Source organism: Ambystoma mexicanum, chromosome 11 (genome assembly GCF_040938575.1).
Source record: "Ambystoma mexicanum isolate Mex_15411 chromosome 11, UKY_AmexF1_1, whole genome shotgun sequence".
NCBI classification, from domain to species: domain Eukaryota; kingdom Metazoa; phylum Chordata; class Amphibia; order Caudata; family Ambystomatidae; genus Ambystoma; species Ambystoma mexicanum.
This window is the reverse complement of record NC_090934.1, coordinates 259,112,321-259,129,661: the sequence shown is the minus strand read 5'-3', so window position 1 is coordinate 259,129,661 and position 17,341 is coordinate 259,112,321. Positions and strand designations below refer to the sequence as shown.

General features: G+C 46.5%; 1 protein-coding gene across 1 annotated transcript in view; it reads left to right on the top strand.

Moving 5' to 3' along the window:
* Window positions 1-17,341, top strand: part of LOC138503345 (synapse-associated protein 1-like) — a 244,037-nt gene that overhangs the window by 109,946 nt on the left and 116,750 nt on the right. The window contains exon 6 of the mRNA XM_069622979.1: window positions 13,817-13,953. Within this exon, the coding sequence (XP_069479080.1) occupies window positions 13,817-13,953 (137 nt within the window). The remainder of the gene's footprint in view (window positions 1-13,816; window positions 13,954-17,341) is intronic.

Sequence of the window (17,341 nt, the reverse complement as noted above, 5' to 3'; positions counted from 1 at the left end):
TAGTTTTAATGCACACAAACAACTCGGAGGTCAAGTAGAAAACAGTACAGTTGGTGGAGCAGGTTAGGCTGTGTTAAGGACTTTGGGTACACAAGACGAGCATACCCCACCTTTGCGGAACCATACAAAAATAAAAGTATGTGGTCGTAAGCAGTTTCACACCCTACATGCCATGCGCCATTGTTAGTGGAGTTTTCCTATCTTCGTCCTGGTAGTAAGACTTTAGTAAGCTATCCCAGTGGTTTGTTGATCTCCAACTCTTCGTATCAGTCTGTACTAACTCGGGACCTTAGTAGAGTGGCAGAGCAGTCAGGTTTATGTTTAGAAGATGTGAGCTGTAGGTAAGTACACTGAACCTTAGTTAGACATGCACACCAAAGAAACTCTTACACTTATAATTTATTTAACATGGTATATTTATTATTTCTGGAGCTTGTAGATCTGCTTAGATCACATGCTTTGTATAGTCCGACATCAAGTGGAAGTCGCAGAGTATTACAAGATTTGTTTTTGAAACTCAAACGGACCTCGACAGGGCGTGATTAGTAATACTATCCCTTGTGTTACATGTGCTGTACCCATGGTCCTTCACGTGTCGAGGTCCCTCAGATCATTTTTTTTCTGCCATCGAAGTTGGTTGCAAATGTGGAGTTCTCTTCTAGGCTGATGCCTTTAATTTACTAAAGTTATATTTTTTCCTTTCCTTTGTTTGCCTCGCTGCATGACCTTCATCCACTCGACGGCTCCTGGTGAGCACCCACAGCGTCGACGACTGATCAATCGACGCCCAGACATCCTTACAGGCTTCTTTGGGCTTCGGCCCATTACAGTAGGGATAGAGGGGATAGGTTGTCTATACTGACTCCTTTTAGAGAATGTTTATCCCATCATCCCCTTGCTTCTATGTTTGCCCAACTGCCCTGTTTAAACATAATGGACAAAACCCCATTTAAATGTCGTCCCTCCTGCACTGTAAATTTCCGTGGAAAGACATGCACTGAGTGTGCAACCACTGTCTCCTGAGGGATCATGCCGAAAAGCACTGTAAATCTTGTCAGCTTTTCTGGCCAAAAACCCGAAAAGATCGGCAGACGAAACACTGGGCCACTTGCCCTATGCAGGCCGAGTCTTCCACAGACGTGATGGAAGACTCCAGCGAGGGCAGTTAAGGAGACATGAGTGACACCGAGGGTGATCGGGATCCGTCCGTAACCCAAGTGCAGGCCCCCAGACTCCGAGAAGTAGGCCGGCGGCCTTTGATGGAGAAGACATCCGGTGGCCACGGCACACACAAGCACAAACATGCTAATGACATACCCAGCGGCCGACTCTCAAAGACCCAGTCGAACGTTGAGGCTCATGCAGTGACCAGAGATAAAGCCTCAGGTTCTTCACTGGCCTGTGGGCCATCACGCACTCTTTCTCCCAATGACAGTTCCCGAAAACCAAAAGCAAAAGTCAGTTCGGACACCGCATATAAAAAGGCCCTCCTTTCACGCCCCGAAGAACAGGCGTTGAAAGGCATCTCAGCGTCTCCTAAAAAAGCCCTGAAAATACAAGTGCTAATTATAAAAACACATTAGCGCTTCTCTACTTAAAGGCAAGGTTGCTGAAAAACATTTTGACGTCCTTAACCCACAAGGTCACCCATACAGAGTTTTCCACTCCCTTAAACACCCTCTGGGGCTACGCACCATAAAGATGGCATTCCCTCAAAGCCCACCCCTACTAAAGATGTCACCCCTTCCCAGGGTCGTGCCATCTCGGGCTACCCACCAGAATGTCGTTTTACCCCAGAACCATTTAACAAAATCTAAGGGAGAATGTCCTGTTTCGTGGACTACCTGGACAGACACCCAGAACAATTAACAGTACTCATAGATGCCTCACAGCCAGGGGCATCAGCAGAGCCACCCCCTGCCAAAAAGTCTCGCCTTGAGCCACAACCGAGCATCTCTGCTCTAGGCATTCCGGCCTCGGCATCCCAAAATATCTCTCAGTACCAAGACCCAGTACCCGAGGGGGGACCTCGATAGCCAAGACTAGTACTACGATGATGAAGACATTTATAGAGTACAGTCACCAGACCATCAGGACCAGCCGGTTGCAGGCTCGCCAGTTGAAAACCAACTACAGTATAATGAATTGTTAACGAAGGCAGCGCAACATTTCAACATTGACACTGAGGAGACACAAGTTGATCGGGACTTTGTGGAAAACATCCTGGGGGACAAGAAGGCAGCCACACAATTGGTACCTTAACTGCAATCAGTGCAGAGAAGTATTCAACCATCCCTCATAGCACCTAATCTTACATGGGCTGTTAGGAAGAATTCTCAGAAATGTGCTAATTCCCTTCTACCTTAGAGACCCCCAGCTCTTTTTGCCCTACTTTATGACTTTTCATTTGTAAGCTGGAAAGAGTGAGACCTTTTCCCCAAACTCTCATGTATTTTTCTGTGTTTTGGACTGTTTCTTTTGACTTTGGAGTCTAACAAACTCCACAGGCATCATCTTTACATTGTGACACACAGCACCTTCTGTGCAGTGGCACAGGGAAGTCTCTTAGACACAGTACACTCTATCTTTCAATAGGGTGCTGGAGGGGTTACTTAGTATCCCCTTTGTCTAGCTACTAATGTAACATTTTTACATTACCCTTTCTACAATGAATGGCGGGTGGCAGTGGTTTACTTTTTCCCACCATTGTGTGTTTCTACCGCGCGCTGCAATTGCAGCTGCAGTAAAGCACCCATGGGTACCCATTTTGTTAAAATGGCCCTGTTTTTTTTCCCCGCCATTTCTTGTTGGAAAGGTCCTTCTTGAGATTTACTCTGCGCGCCAAACCAGGTTTGGTTCCTTTGTTTGTTTTGTCTTTGGTGGGATTCACTGGTGAAGCCCACCTCTGGATCCAGCGTGTCTGGGAGGGAAGTAAGCGAGAGAGGTCCCCGAAACTCCCTGTGTAGTCTCTTTGGTTACAGGAATGCACCCAAAGGTGATTAGCTGGAGGGCTGTCCTCGGAGGACAGCCACCCTGCTGTGCGATTGACAGCTAGGCTACGAATGAATTGGAGAAACCTGCATAAAAGGCAAGGCTTTCTGCTTGGCATGCAGAATCGACCACTGGACGAAGGAATCTGAAGAAGAACTTGGAAGAGACACCTGCTGCAACTCCTGGACCGTTGGTTTGCCTTGTGAAGCCCTGCTGCAGTGTTGAAGCTCCAAATTCACCTCGACTAGAGAAGACTGGAAAAGGATGACTTCTCCCCCCTGGGTTGGTGGGACCAAAGGACCCCAAGACGAGCTCATCTGGAAATCCTCTCGGAGATAGCTGTTTTTCCATTGCTGCTGCAGGATCCGATTGCCAGGGAGAGAAACACGAGAATTGAGTGATTGTCTTTAAGTTGGACCCGAGCTCCAGGAAGATCCTCCGGACTACTGGGAAGCAGGACTGACCAAGCCTGAGCCACCTCAACAGTGCTGAACCCCAGATGTGAGGAAAGTCCATTAAGGTATCCGAGAACCGTGGTGGTGCTATGTGCGAGGGTTTGCGAGAAGCTGAAACTGCGAAGTGCTGCTGATCTGAAGTTTGCCCTTTGCTGCTGTCGCCGACCTTCAATTCGTAGTACAGGAGTGCCCAGGCGTCCTCCCTCCTGTCCCCACAACTGAGGCCCAGGAATAACAGGATCTGCAGACCTACACAGGAACAGAATCCAGCTGGAACCTATTTCTTCTAACCAAGGGGATTTACCTCTTGTCGTGTAGCCTTGCTAGTTCTCAGTTGAGACTTGTTTTGTTTGCTTTTGCAGAGTTGCTTGCAGCTTTGCCCCTCACAAGCCTCCCAGCTTGTGGCCCTAGAGTGATTTCATTTTTATACAAAAACATCTGAAACATTGTGCAAAACATTTTACCTACCTGCAAGAAGTACCTCAGCTCACCTAGACTTTGCTCATCTAACATTGGCTGTCCTGGCTTTCTGAAAGACTCTTCTTACCTCTGACCTTGTGCTTTGCCTTTCCCACAGGAAAGGGTTAGTTTACTTTGCATTGCAGGGTTCAACAAGTACTTAGCTGCTTAAGAATATTTGTTAACCATTGTTTTATTCCCTCATCTTCTCCTTTTGACACTAACCTCAGTATTGCACTAAATGTACCAGTGATATATTAATGTCCACAGTGTCCTAGTTATTCAAGTCGCCTCAGGGTGTAAGAAGAATCTGTGTGCCATCACAAATGGTTATTTACTGATTTAAAGAAACTGAGTGTGAATGTTGAAGTATATTTTTGTGTTACATATATAATTGCTCCCTTCTAAAGAAGGCTTAGTCAACTGACTGTTAAATTAATAAATAATTGTTTAATCAAGAAACCTTGAGTGTAAGTGTTTATTTGGATACTTGTCACTGTGAATCTGTGGAATAACCCTAGAGCTCACATTGACCCCTCTTGAGATGAGCCTGGCTGCTCAGTCATTCTTCCAACGTGTGTCGTACATGCTTATACCAAAGGTTGGGTTAGCTATTGCCAAGAGGACAAGGCTGGTGTAGTCTCCCACAGTGTACTGCATACAATCTTGCCTAGCACTGGTGGCATGTGGTGAGGATCTATTGTAGAGTTGTTACATTGAGTATTTGCTTTGCTTTTGTTCAACTAAATTCTTCACAAGGCTAAGCTCCACTAGAATAGTAATTGTAACATTCCAAATATGGATAACTTCAGTCAGGAAGCCCTGATCATTTTAGCAGTAGATCAACTGAAAGAAATGTGTAAGATCAGGAATCTCCCTGTTAAAGGAAAGAAAATGAGTTGATTGCAAGGTTGTTGAATCACCAAAGTTTGTGTAGTAGGCCTGTCACACCTACTAAGCAAGGAAATGTGGAAATTGATAATGAGGATGATAATTCAGAGTCTAATTCTAATGTCTTAGAAGAGTTGGAGGAGGTGGGGGGGGTCCTAGGATAGGAGCCCCTCTTTGCCTCAGTCCCTTTTGCCTCAACATATATCCACTCGGACCCCACAGAGTCCATCACTTAGTCTAGAATATGTCTCTTGAGAAAATGAGACTTGAATTGGAAATTAAAGGGTTGCAAGCTCAAGCTGAAGCCAAACATCAGGACATCAAACTCAGGGAATTGGAAATGCAACATGCTCTTGAAATGAAAAAAATGTCCCTTGAAAATGTTTCCCTTTCAGAGTCCTCGCCTGCCTAAAAAAGCAGTGAGTATGTATGATGTGAAACTTGATATTTTGGATCGGTTGGATGCCTTTTGAATACAATCAAGGGATTCAGGGTCTCACAGGGAATCTGGTGATTCCTTGGCTTTTGTCTACGTTCCCCCAGGTTGCAACAGATGCTGTAATGGAGGTGGGGGAACTTGAAAGATTGGAGTAGGAGAATGTGAAGCTGGCTTTGATAGCCAGATTTGGGAAACCTCCTTCCCAGTACCTTAAGAGGTTTAGGACCCTCAAAAAGACTGATGGTACTTCTTGGGCTACCGGGGTGTGTGAATGTTTGAAAAACTTAGATGGCTAGGTTAAGGGATACCGAGTGAACTCCTTTGAAGAAATGAGAAATCTACTTTTGTTAGTCTGTTTTTGATGCTTACTCTCCTGAGCTGAGACAGCACTTGGCTGACTCCAAAAGAGATTGATCCCAAGAAACTAGCAAAAGCGGCTGACTTGTGGATTGCCAACAGGGCCACTCACAAGGATTCTGGGGGCACTCACAAAAAGGATGAGGGGAAGCAGCACAATAAAGATGACCCCTGCCATTAGAGACACTGGGGCCAGCATTACTGTAGTGGATGAAACTTTTCAGGCCAGAGGATGTTGCTAAGGCACCTACGGCTCCCACTAAGCTTGCTGGAGGCCCACTCCAGATGATTCCTAGACTATCAGCTCTCATCCAGTGCAACAATATGACTGTTAGGATTCCTGTCATTGTACAAAGTGAGGTGCCTGGGAGAGTCCTGTTGGGGAATGACTTAAAGACTCTTGGGAGTTGTACAAGGCACCCCCAGGCCTCCCAGTAAAAGGAAGCAGGAGCAGACGAGATTGGCCAGAGAGGCAACTTTAGGTGACTCTCAAGAGGAAGTTACAGAGGAACCTATAACTTCCAGTCCACAGGAAGGGCACCCGTCAACTTCTAGGACAAAGAAAGCGACAAAGGGGGAACCCAAGGTCTCAGGAAAGAATAAAGGTGTTACTCCTGTTCAAAGGACAAGAACATCCCTGAAGGGACAGTCCAAGGTCACACCTGTGACCCCTCAACCAGCTCAGCCTGAGTGTGAGGAACAACCAGAGAATGGTGAAGCAGCTTCTTGTGAAACGGAGCTGGAAGAAGCCCTTCCCTATGTTGGAGATCTGGATCCTAAAAACCATCCTGAGCTGCAGACTTTGCTTGCAGAAGGTGTACCCTCTAGGGCAGACTTGAGCAGCGGTCAAGGCGAGTGTCCTACTCTTGAAGGACTTTGCCAACAGGCAGCTTCCCAGCTGGATGGGCAAGAGCCAGGGAAGCACAGGCTGTACTGGAGGATGACCTCTTTTTTACAGTGCGCTTATTGAGTCTACCCAATGGGACAACAGAAGACTTGTAGTGCCTCAGGAGGCGAGACCCCAGTTTCTACAGTTGGCCCATGAGATTCTTTTGGCTGGTCACTTGAGTTTTAAGAAGACCAAGGAAAGGATTTCTCTATATTTCTACTGGCCCAAGATGGGGTCTGATGTAGATACATTCTGTAGAAGCTGTCACACTTGGCAGACTTCTGGCAAGATTGGAGTCAAGAACGTGGCACCCTTGGTGCCCCTCCCAGTGGTGGGAGTTCCTTTTGAGAGGGTAGGGATTGACATTGTTGGTCCCCTAGACCCTCCCACATCTTCAGGCAACCGACTTATATTGGTTGTGGTAGACCATGCTGCCAGATATCCTGAAGCCATACCTATGAGGACTGTTACTGCTCAGGCTGTGGCTAAGGCCCTCCTTTGTATTTTTACCCGGGTTGGTTTTCCTAAGAGGTACTCTCAGACAGGGGGGGCAATTTTATGTCCCACTACATGCAAGCCATGTGGAAAAACTGTGGAGTGACCTACAAGTTCTCAACAGCCTACCGTCCCCAGACCAATGGGTTGGTGGATAGGTTTAGTAGAACTATGAAGAGCATGATGGGTGCTTTAGAAGAACCCCTTAGACAAAAATGGGACCTTCTACTGCCATGCCTTCTCTTTGCTTATAGAGAAGTCCCTCAGGAAGAGGTTGGTTTCAGCCCCTTTGAGCTCCTCTATGGTCATCCGGTTAGAGGTCCATTGGCCCTAATCAAGGAAGGGTTGGAGAGTGATCCCTCCCTCAAGCCAGTGAGAGTCACTGACTATGTGTTAGGTCTCCGAAGGACAATGACACAAATGATGACAGAAGCTTCTGATAACTTGAAAGCAGGTGAGTCCCTGGTTACACAATGGTATGACCAGAAGGCCAACATGGTTGAGTTTACTCAAGACCAGCTAGTTCTAGTTATGATACCTACAAGGCAGAGGGCCTTACAGGACCAATTTATTGGATCCTTCAAGGTAGTGGGTAAACCTGGAGAGGTCAATCATTTAGTGGACTTGGGCTATCCCAAGGAGACCCCTTGGGTCTATCACAGTAACCGCCTAAAGGCCTATGTTTCCAGACCAGAACTTGGAGCTGTGCTTTTAGCATCTGATCAAGAGGAGGAGAGTGTACCTCTACCCTGACCTCCTCGGGAGCAGCCTTTAGATGGAAAAATTGAAGGAGTTAATCTCTCTTCAGATCTGACTCTGCAACAGGAGGAGTGCAAAACTCTGTTAAATCAGTTTGCCGCCCTGTTGTCACTGACACCAGGCTTGATCCCTTGGGGCCATGATGATATTCTCACTGGTGACTGTCTTCATGTGAAAAGCAGGGGTAACACTGTTAGGCAAGATTGTGTGCAGTATCCTTCGGGTGCACTACAGCAACCTTGACCTCCTGGCAATAGGAACCCAGCATTTGGTACAAGTATGTACTGCACAGGTTGGTAGTGTGGCTGAGCAGCCAGGCTTATCTCAAGAGGGGTCAATGTGAGCAGTAGGGTTCTAACACAGAGCTTCACAGTGGCAGTTATTCATATAAACACTTACACTCAAGGTTTCTTGATTAAACAATTATAAATGTATTTAATAGTCATCGATCTGAACTGGACAGCTGCGGTCTCCACCAATGTGACGCGTAGTGCCGAGATGACGGTCTGGACTGGCCCACCTAGCTTCGTTTGCTTGGCCCGTAGGAATATTCTTCTGCAAATGGAGAAAGGTATTTAACCACCCGTGGAGTTGATCGTCTTCCCCTCCAAGTGCCCCCCCCCACTCCCGCTGTTCTCCCCACTGATCACCTTTGATGTTCCCTCGTATAGTCTCACCTGATGCTTTGGAAAGATGAGCTCTCCATCCTACATTGAGCACAGGGGCGTGTAGATAACCAGTTGCTTCACTGGCTCGAAGGAATTGGTGGGTTCCAGAACAATATTGACTCTGAGATTCCCGGCAAGATGCCGTAAGTATGTAGTTCTAAGAGTTCAAATGTCTGACTTTCACTCTTGTCCAATTCCTTGCAGGTTGCAGCTTGACCCTAGCGAAGAGTTCCTCGTGGCAACCGGAAATATTCAGGTAAGGATTTGTATTATCCCACACAGTTTGATAAAATAATGTCAATATGTAACCTGTTGCTTTCTCCCTTATTCAGGCGCTGAGAGAAAGTATGAAGTCTCGGGGAATTATGCCTCTGGCGGTAAAATCAGGTAAGTCTATTGTGGTGAGGAGGTTTCCCCTTGTTTGTCCCTTTGTTTCACCTTGCTGTCCTTTTGTTTCCCCTTAGGGGCCGGGGTTCGGCAAGGATGCAGTGGAAGCTGCGCCGACCCGTGAAGAGGAATAGCACCCCCCCGGTGGTAAAATCAGGTAAGTCTATGGGGGGTAACTAATATTGCCTCTGTGTATTCCCTTGGCTCACCTTGCTGTTCTTGTCTTCCCCTTAGGTGCCGGAGTGCGGCGGGAACATGCAGATGGATGCGGAGGAATGTGAAGATGCTGTGAAGGCCGGTGAGTTCAGCGTGGCGCTGCAGCAGGCGAGGCGACGCGCATAAAATAGCTTCTTTCTTCCAGCTCGAAAGCGTGATGGATCGGGAATTCAGGTAAGGATCAAAGGTATTGCTCTTGTTCTAACCTTTTCTCCTTCTTTCTCCCTTTTTCTAGGAGCTCCAGACTCGAGGCGGGCGTGGCAGAAGACTGGATCCAAACTTGCAGGCACGGTGAGCGTTACGCTGCTGGGTGCAGAATAACGCGAAGCGTGTGCTGCTCTTTGGGCGTGGTTTAAATAGCCTCCAAAGTAGTCCCAGATAAGTATTCCTCCCCAGCCCCACCCGAGTAAAAAAATAGTCCCTAGGTAAAGTAGTCCCTGCCAAGCCTCTTTTGGCTTGGAGTTCTTGCAGCATGGTCTGAATCAGGTGAGTTTGCAGCATGGTCTGCATCAGGTAAGTTTTAATCTATGAGCCTGGTGCCTATGGCGCCAGGACTAACTCTCCATATGAGCCTGGCGCCTATGGCGCCAGGACTGACTCTCCATATGAGCCTGGCGCCATAGACGCCAGGACTGCACCCAAATAGCCCCTAGCAGGGGTTGTTGGGCTTGCTTAGAATAACTTGATGCCTGCTTCCGGGGTTGCTGGACTGGGTCTGGGTCCCCGGGGGTAGGCATCATGACACACTTTCCTGGGGGAAAGGTAAAGGCATAGGGTCAAAGGTAAGAAGAGTCTCTCAGGGAGCCAGGACAGTCAATGTTAGTTGAACAAAGTCTAGGGGAGCTGAAGATCTTCTTTGCTGGTAAGTAAAAGTCTTGCACAATGTTTTTGGAAAAGTATGTAGAAATAAGATTCACTTGAAGGGCCACAAGCTGGGAGGCTTGTGAGGGGCAAAGCTGTAAGCAACTCTGCCCGGTTAACCAAGACAGGTCTCAAATGAGAGCAAGTAAGGCTACACCACAAGAGGTAAGTTCTCTTAGACTTTACAGTACCATTGGTTGGAATAAATGGTTCCAGCTGGCTTCTGTTCCTGTACTGCTCTGCAGATCCTGGTGTTCCTGGGCCTTAGTCGTGGGGACTGATGCAGTGCAATGGGAAGGTCAGCGGCAGCAATGGGCAAACTTCAATTCAGTGGCACTTCAGTGTTTCAGCTCCTCGTGGCTGACAGCAACACTGCGGTTCTCGGATACCACTTCAGACTTTCCTCGCATCTGGGGTCCAGCACTCTGTTGGGGTGGCACAGGCTTGGCAGTCCTGCTTCAGGGAAGTCCGGAGGATCTTCCCGGCGCTCTGGTCCGACTTGAAAGCAACACACACAATCTGGTGTTCCTTCAGTAGTGGAAGTACAGCCAGGTTCGAGAGGATGTCCAGATGGGCTTACTTTGGAGTTGATTGGTCGCACCAACTCAAGGGGAGAAGTCGTCCTTGCAGGCCTTCTCTAGTCGAGGCAAATTCAGAGCTTCAGCACAGCAGCAGGGCTTCACCGGGGAAACCAACGGTCCAGGAGTGGCAGCAGGCGTCTCTTCCAAGTTCTTCTTCAGTTCCTTCGTCCAGTGGTCGACTCAGCCTTCTAAGCCAAAAAGCCTCGCCTTTTATGCAGGTTTCTCCCCTTCATTCCAGCCTAGCTGTCAATCACACAGTAGGGTGGCTGTCCGTGTCGGACAGCCAGCCGGCCAATCGCCTTTTGGGGGATTAAGTACAGGGAGTTTCGGACACCTCCCCCACTTCTGCCCCTACCAGACATACTGGAGCCAGAGGCGGCCTTCACTTGTGAATCCCGCCAAAGACAAAACAAAAAAGGGACCAAACCTGGTTTGGCGCGCAGAATAAATCTCAAGAAGGACCTTTCCAATAGGAAATGGCGAAAAAAGACGACAGGGCCATTTTGACGAAATGGGCACCAATGGGTGCCTTTATGTGGCTGCGAACGCAACCGGCAGTGAAAACACACAATGGTAGTAAAATGTAAACCACTGCCACCAGCCATTAATTTTAGAAAGGGTAACATAAAAATGTTTCATGAGACACTAGACAAATGGGATACTAAGTAACCCCTCCAGCACCCTATGATAAGATAGTGTGTTCTGGGTCTAGAAAGTTACAAGTCACTTCACTGCTCTTGGAAACTGTAGTTTCACTAAGAGAAGGTATCTAAACCTTTGGGAACTCTGAAAGACTTCCCTGTGTCACTGCACTGAAGGTGCTGTGTGACACAATGTAAAAGATGATGCCTATGGAGTTTGTCAGACTCCACAACCAAAAAGAAAATACATGAGAGAGTGGGAAAAAGGGTCTCACTCTTTCCAGGTAAACAAAAAAATCCTCAAAATCCAGCAATGTTGCTGGGGGCCTCCAAGGTAGAGGGAATTAACACATTTCTGAGAATTCTCCCGGATGTTAAGGAGTGGCGTGAGGGTGCAGGAGGGATAGATGAAGGGGAAACAAATGTGAAAACTGATGAACGAAAGAGCAAAGGAGGATGTTGTATTGTCCCTAATGCTCAACGGCTACCCGTGAGCATGAATAATGGCTCTCGGCCTTTGTTGTGATCGGTTTTACCTCCAAGCACCTTACCTTACTTGGTGGAAAGGTGCTTCTTGAGATTTACTCTGCGCGCCAAACAAGGTTTGGTCCCCTTGTTCATTTTGCCTTTGGAGTAATTCATGAGTGAAGCCCACCTCTGTCTCCAGGGTGTCTGGTGGGGGCAGGAAGCAAAGGGGGTGCCCGAAACTCCCTCTGCTTAGTCTCCTAGGAGACAGGAATGTACTCTTAGGTGATTGCCGGCTGGCTGTCTGGCAAGGACAGCCACCGTGTTGGGTGACTGCGAGCTAGGCTGGAATGAATGGGAGCAAGCTGCATAAAGGGCGAGGCTTTTTGGCTTGGAAGGCAGAGTCGACCACTTGACGAAGGAATCGGAAGAACAACTTGAAGAGGACGCCTGCTGCAACTCCTGGACCGTTGGTTTGCCCGGTGAAGCCCTGCTGCTGTGCTGAAACTCCAAATTCTTATCGACCGAGAAGCCTCTGCATGGACACCTTCTCCCTTTTGAGTTGGTGGGACCAATCAACTCCAAAGTAAACCACCTGGACATCCTCTCGAAGTATGTCGAGTTTCCACTGCAGTCACTGCTGGAACTGGATAGCCAGGGAGAGGAACAACAGTTTGTGTGTGTTGCTTTTAAGCTGGCCAAGATCTCCAGGAAGATCCTCCAGACTCCCAGGATGCAGGACTGACCAAGCCTGAGTTCCCTCAACAGTGTGTGGGACCCCAGATGCAAGGAAAGCCCATCTCGAAAGCCAGGAACCGCAGTGTTGCTATTTGTGGTAGACGCGCAGAGCTGAAACACCGAAGTGCCACTTGTTTGAAGATTGCCGGTTGCAAGTGGTGACCGTCCCATTGCAGTGCAGGAGTCCCCCGAAGTCCTCCTCCTTGTCCCCACAGCTGAGGCCCAGGAACAGCGAGATCTGCAGATCTGCACAGGAACAGAAGTCATCTGCTGCACTTTCTCTTCAACCTAATGGTACTGTAAGGTCTAAGAGAACTTACCTCTTGTTGTGTAGCCACTTGTCCTCGTTGGAGACTTGCTTGGTTGCCTTTGTAGAGTTGCTATCAGCTTCTTTACCTCACAAGCCTAATCAACTTGTGGCCCTAATTTGATTTCTTCTATTCTACCAAGACTTTTAAAACATTGTGAAAGACTGTCTACTTACCTGCAAGAAGTGCTTCAGTTCACCTTGACTTTTGCTAACTTAAACATTGGTTGGCCTGGCTCCCTGAATGACTCTTCTCTCCTCTGTTTAAGTGTGTTTGCCTTCCTTAAAGGAAAGGGGTAACTGACTTTGCATTTGGGGGTTTTTGAAAGTATTTACCTGCTTGAGAACCCTTTTGTGAATACTTGTTTTATTCTGATCGCTCTTTTCTTTGACACTCTCCTAAGAAAGTCTGAATGCAAACTGTGTATATTAATGTCCACAGCACCCTAGCAAGTGATGTCACCTGAGGGTGTAGGTAGCGTTTGTGAGCCATCCCAAATGGGTATCTGTTATGATTCAGAAAATTAAGTGTGTATTATTTGTGAAGTATATTTGTGTGTTCTTAACATTGCTCCCTTCTGAAGCAGGCTTACTATAACTCACTGGTAAATAAATTAATAATTGTTTACTCAAGAAACCTTGTGTGTAAGAGTTTATTTGAATACTTGTCACTGTGAATCTCTGTGTAACTCCCCTACAGCTCACCTTGACCCCTCTTGAGGTGAGCCTGGCTACTCGACCACACTACCAACCTGTGTGGTACAGACTTATACCAAAGGTTGGGTTCCTATTGCCAGGAGGTTGGGGTTGTTCTAGGGCATCCAAAGGATACTGCATACAATCTTGCCTAACACCCCCCAACCTACCCAAGTAGGTCTGTGGGCATTTACGCAGAACATGTTTTCACCATACAAACTGCTAAAACTATTGACTTTACTAATGCTGGTTAACACTTTATTTTCACTTACACTTTGACACCTATTACTTTGTTTACACAGCATTTCATTAGCAAAATAGCATTCTTTAATTGCATGCAGTAGAACAAATGACTGCACCACCAATGTTCACTTGGTATTGCCTCACAATTTACCCATTGTCCTGCAAGAAAGCACATTAACACATATTGACTTAAGAGAAGAGCTTGCCACATCTCTCCAGCTGTGCATACCCTTGACAGTACATTCATTCTTTGTGTCTTTCTTTGGCCACTCTCCCAGCATCAAAGAGGAAGACTTTTGGAGGAATTATTTCTACCGTGTCTCATTGATCAAGCAGTCTGCACAGCTGGCAAGCATGCAGGCAGAAGGCAGCATTTGCAGTCCAGAAGACCGGTTAGAAGACCTGGACAATGCAGGTGAGAGCCTTTAAAGTGTGGTGTGGTGACAGGTAGCTATGCTGAGGTAGGTTCTGATAGAGCATCCTATGCTCATTGTGCCTAAAAACTCTGTAACCGAAAGTTTATTTTTTTTAAACCATTTTAAATCTACCCATGATATCAAACCTTTCCACCAATGATCTCCTGTGTCTACTTTTAAGTAGGATATTAATGTTACAGGTGAGAACTAGCACTTAGTTACAGCGAGAGAAGCACACAGATGCACTTAGAGGTGTGGAAAAATGATTACTAAACAATGTGATGGACCACAACTTTTTTTTTAAACACCAGCAAACTTTTGTCTGATAGCCACTAATGCGTTTCATTGCTTCTTTATTTTCTTCGTTATGCAGTTCTCTAGAGGAGTAAAAACTTTAGTAGCAGTCACAAGTGTGTGAATACTGGTGGATAACAAGTTGTTTTTTTATTCGCTTATATCTATCTGTACATCAATAGACACATACTATCACCAGGTTAAGGTAAAGTCAAGGAAGGAACAGCATAAAAATATATTTAGAAATAACTTGGATCCGATCCGGTATAGAACCTCCCACATATATCAATTCACTACAAAGACATAGTGAACGGAAAGGAAAAGGAAACTGCAGAGCAAGGAAAAGAGAAGCAAAAAGAGTGGAGCAGATTAACTTGAGTGAAGGAAAGGGCAAGGAGCAACTGAATTCTAACCCCAATAAAAATAAAAAAAACAGAACAACATTTCAACAAGGGCTTGCCTCCCAGAACTACTACTCTCCCATCCACCCAAACAGTAGAACAGCTGCTAGGAAAACCATCATCTTACATGAACATATACCAGCAAATTCAAGGAGAAGGCAAACGGTCTATGTTGTAACAGCAGCGCTTTTAAGTAGAGGGTACCTCCCTTCTCTATCATTTTATCAGACCACATTGTGTGCAAGAAGGCCTCCACTACCTCCCTGTGCCAAAAACAAGGCACTGACCCTTTGAAGTCGCATTCATTTTAGTGGGTTAGGACACTGATTCTGAAACTTCCAGTGCAGGCAAGTATATTCTCACATCGAGCATCTTGCGCCATCTGCCCACTGAGGAAGCATTTGCGTCCTGGAGGTAGGAGATTTATTTTGTATCCTTGTACCTGAATTCGCTTCAGTCTCAACAACTTCCCCCACAGTTCCTCGTGACACATAAGTACCTCAAAGTCTTAACCAATGTGACCATCAGAGCCTTTCCCCACCCATCTGATTTACAAGGCTATATGAGCATTATCATGGCCCCATCTCCTGCTTTGACGAGGACATAGCCACTCTACTTGCCACTAACCTAAAACCAACATCCAAAGTCCTCATCCTCGGTGACTTCAATCTGAGGCTCAATTTACAGCACTGACTCCCATGCAACTAACTGGCCAGTACCATAGAAACACAAGGCTTCACTCTGCGATCCACAGGCCCAACACATGTGAAAGGTCGAACCCTTGATTGGCTCGCGGACCATAACTGCTCTACTCTGATCACGAATAACAACCCATCTCCATGGTCTGACCACAATACTATCCTATTCTCTATTAACACACAGACACAGATCTTCACGTCGCCCGTGGTCGCACCTGCAACTCATACCCGTAACCTCTGCAACATCACTTCTGATAAGTTGCTACCGTTACTCTTAACACTCGCCACTTACATTGCAAATACTGCCAACCCATCCTTCTGGTTACCACCTATAACCAGACAATGGAGGCAGCTATTAACAAAGTGGCACTCTTGGGCACCTGCAAAGCTAAATCCAAAGCTCATATCAACCACTGGTGCACCTCAGAATTGAAAGACCTATGTAACAAAAAAAGAAATGCAGAAAGCAGTTGGACAAAAACACCCTTGGTCAATAATAAAACGAGATTTTGTAACCTTAGCCGCTGAATACAGAAAAGCCACCTTCTCAGCAAAAAGTAATGCTTACAACCTGTGCATTGAAAATGTCAAATCTGGTACCAAAGAGCTCTTCTCAGTCCTACGGAAACTAGAATCTTCCTCACAAACCCCAGACCACTGCATCAAAGAACAAGCCTGGTGCGAAAACATACAAAAGTCACTCATTGATAAAATATCTTCCTTCCATCTCAAGATCAATAAAAAAAATTGAAACTCAATCCCCTGCCCCAACCTGCTCTGGAACATAAAACTCCAAAACCCTTCCCTAAGATTGAATTCTCACCCATCACTATTAAGCAGACGATCAAAATCATTAAAGGCCTCAAACCCTCGAGATGTCAAGGGGACATCTGTCCAGCAATACTAATCTTAAGACTGCGCAGACAATCTGGCACCTTTTATCACTGCTTCGATAAATAACTCTTTTGCATCCAATCGAGTAACAGATAACCTGAAGGAAGCTGGGTGCTCCCTCTATTAAAATCTTTTTAAAAAACCTAGACCCAAATATACCCACTAATTACAGGCCTATTACAACAGGGCATTCCTTCTGAAAATACTAGATATGTACAAATCCCAAACTGCCTAGAACTGCACAACCTTCTTGGCCTCCGCCAATCAGGAGTCCGCCCAGGCCATGGCACGGAAACAGCACTGGTTATCTCAAAACCAAAATGGACCTAATGAGAGACAGAGTGACCTACCCATCTTACTCTTACTGGACCTCTCAGTTGTATTTGATCTAGTAAATCACTAGATCCTATGCAGCTAGGTAGCCAGCGACGCCCACTTCTCCAACAACGCCATAAGCTGGATTGAATCGTTCCTCTCGAATCGATCAATGCCAGTCTTCTCAGCCTCAGCAGCTGCACACCCTACTCCAGTCGCATGTGGAGTATCACAGGGATCATGTGTATCCCCCAACATGTATAACGCATTCACCAAACCACTCTTTGATAAACTGGACAATTTGGGTATCACATGTACAAACTATGCTGACGTCACCCAAATACTCCTAGCAATCACTGTGGACTATGAAACGGACTCTAAAGCTCTCAATGCTATCTACCTCACGATTCAGGCCCGGATGGACGAAAACAAACTCTGTATTAACAACGATAAAACGGAGATCCTGATCATAGGTAGCCCAGCGAAACTTAAGAACCTTCCACCATCTTCCCAAACCTTTGACATAGACATTAGGGGTGTCCCTTGACTCCTCACTTACCCTCTCCCGGCAAGTGAACGCATCTCCTCAGTCTCCTCGTATACAGCGAAACTCATCACGGCATGTAGACCATACCTTACCATGGAGAATCGCATCACACTAGTTAGAGCACTAATCCTCTCTAGGATAGAGTACTCCAATGCCATCTTTGCCGGTACCCCTACTAAAAACATCAAGAAGCTCCAAATCACTCAAGACAACACCATTAGAGCGGCTCTCAATAGCC